The sequence below is a fragment of the Crocodylus porosus genome, unplaced genomic scaffold (assembly GCF_001723895.1).
Source record: "Crocodylus porosus isolate Cpor-Errol unplaced genomic scaffold, CroPor_comp1, whole genome shotgun sequence".
NCBI lineage: Eukaryota > Metazoa > Chordata > Crocodylia > Crocodylidae > Crocodylus > Crocodylus porosus.
The window spans coordinates 22493488-22494797 of NW_017728948.1; the positions used below are offsets into that span (position 1 = coordinate 22493488).

The following is a 1310-nucleotide window of genomic DNA, read 5'->3' on the forward strand; positions in this document are numbered from 1 at the left end:
AAAATGTCATTAGATTTCTGTTTTCCTCTAGGATATCCATAGCAGTCAAACATTTACAATCAATTTCCAGTGATGACCCTCTGATTTCAAGACACGCTGAGCAAGCAAAGCTGCCAACTTCAAGATGAAGTGTATAAGGTCACCTCCTCTCATGTTGGGTATAATTTATTTGGACAACTGGCCTCAAGGCTTGATTTTTTCCCAGAAAAAATCAGCGACAGCTTCAAGTGGTCAGGACTTTTGCTATTATAGTCTTACTATTTAACAGTACTTCCTAACAATGTCTATTGTTAAATAATACTGCTTGTAATAGATTATCACATAAATGAGTTTCTCTCTCTCTTTTACTTAACAGTTTCTCTCGCTTCCTCCCTCCACCAACAAAACTAAACACTTCTTGGACCATGTCTGGGACAGATGGCTTGAATTTGCATGACACTTGAATTTACTCCTACTTACATCTTTATTTACTGCCCCAAAATTACTAGAATGGACACATCACCATAGAAGATGGCTGACTGAGGGTTTTTTGCTTCAGTCAGGACTCTTAATCCTGGCTGACCAAAAGGTCACAGCATTGTCCCATTGGTCTGCTCTTGCAAGGTGTCCTTTGAAGAACATCAATGGCAGGTATAATATTTGACTATCCTGTTTTGCCCTTACTTTTCTTGATTCCAGAGCACTGTGACCTCTTGTGAATCCTGCCGCCTTTCACAAGAAGATATTTATCAAAGCTGTGGTTGGTAGACCTCCTTCTTAGCAAAATCAATTTTGACTGTTGAATTAGAAGACTAAGACAGTTGCATACTTTATTTCCATACTGCAAGATACATTGTTGTTTCTGTTTTTTATTGCTTTACCATTGTAAAATAAGATGTAATGACTTCTGATAAGGTTCTTCTTTGTTCCCTAGGGAGCTGATTCAGTAAGTATATTTTATAATTCAGACGTTCCAGAAATATGTTTTGGGACTTCGTGTTCAAGGTCCGAGACAGTTCAGAAGACTGCGTTCACTGCATGTTGCACCTTTTTTTCAGCATCTTTTGAGCTTTTGCCTTCATGTTGACTCTGGCTTATTTCTGAAAACATAAAACCAAAAAACAAAGTTACAGATCTAGTTTTTCCATGGTAATTTCTTCTTATATAAATCTATTTTTATACTTAAAAGGAAGGAAATTCCTGTTTGTACTTTCCCATTTCAACAGACACTTATTCAAAGCCTGCAAGTTTATAAAGACACACTCCCTCTGCTCTGTCTTGTGCTTCTTCTCAGTGGGCGTGTCTACACAAGATGCTTAACTGTTCATTAA

General features: G+C 37.4%; 1 protein-coding gene across 1 annotated transcript in view; it reads right to left on the bottom strand.

Annotated features, from left to right (window-relative positions):
- Positions 1-326: 326 nt before the first annotated feature.
- The window catches only part of EVC (EvC ciliary complex subunit 1), a 114251-nt gene continuing 113267 nt past the window's right edge, over positions 327-1310 (bottom strand). Inside the window, exons 21-22 of the mRNA XM_019553029.1 lie at positions 799-1079; positions 327-339 (exon numbers count right to left, since the gene is read on the bottom strand). Coding sequence (XP_019408574.1) covers positions 1058-1079 — 22 coding nt within the window. The 3' untranslated portion in view covers positions 327-339; positions 799-1057. The remainder of the gene's footprint in view (positions 340-798; positions 1080-1310) is intronic.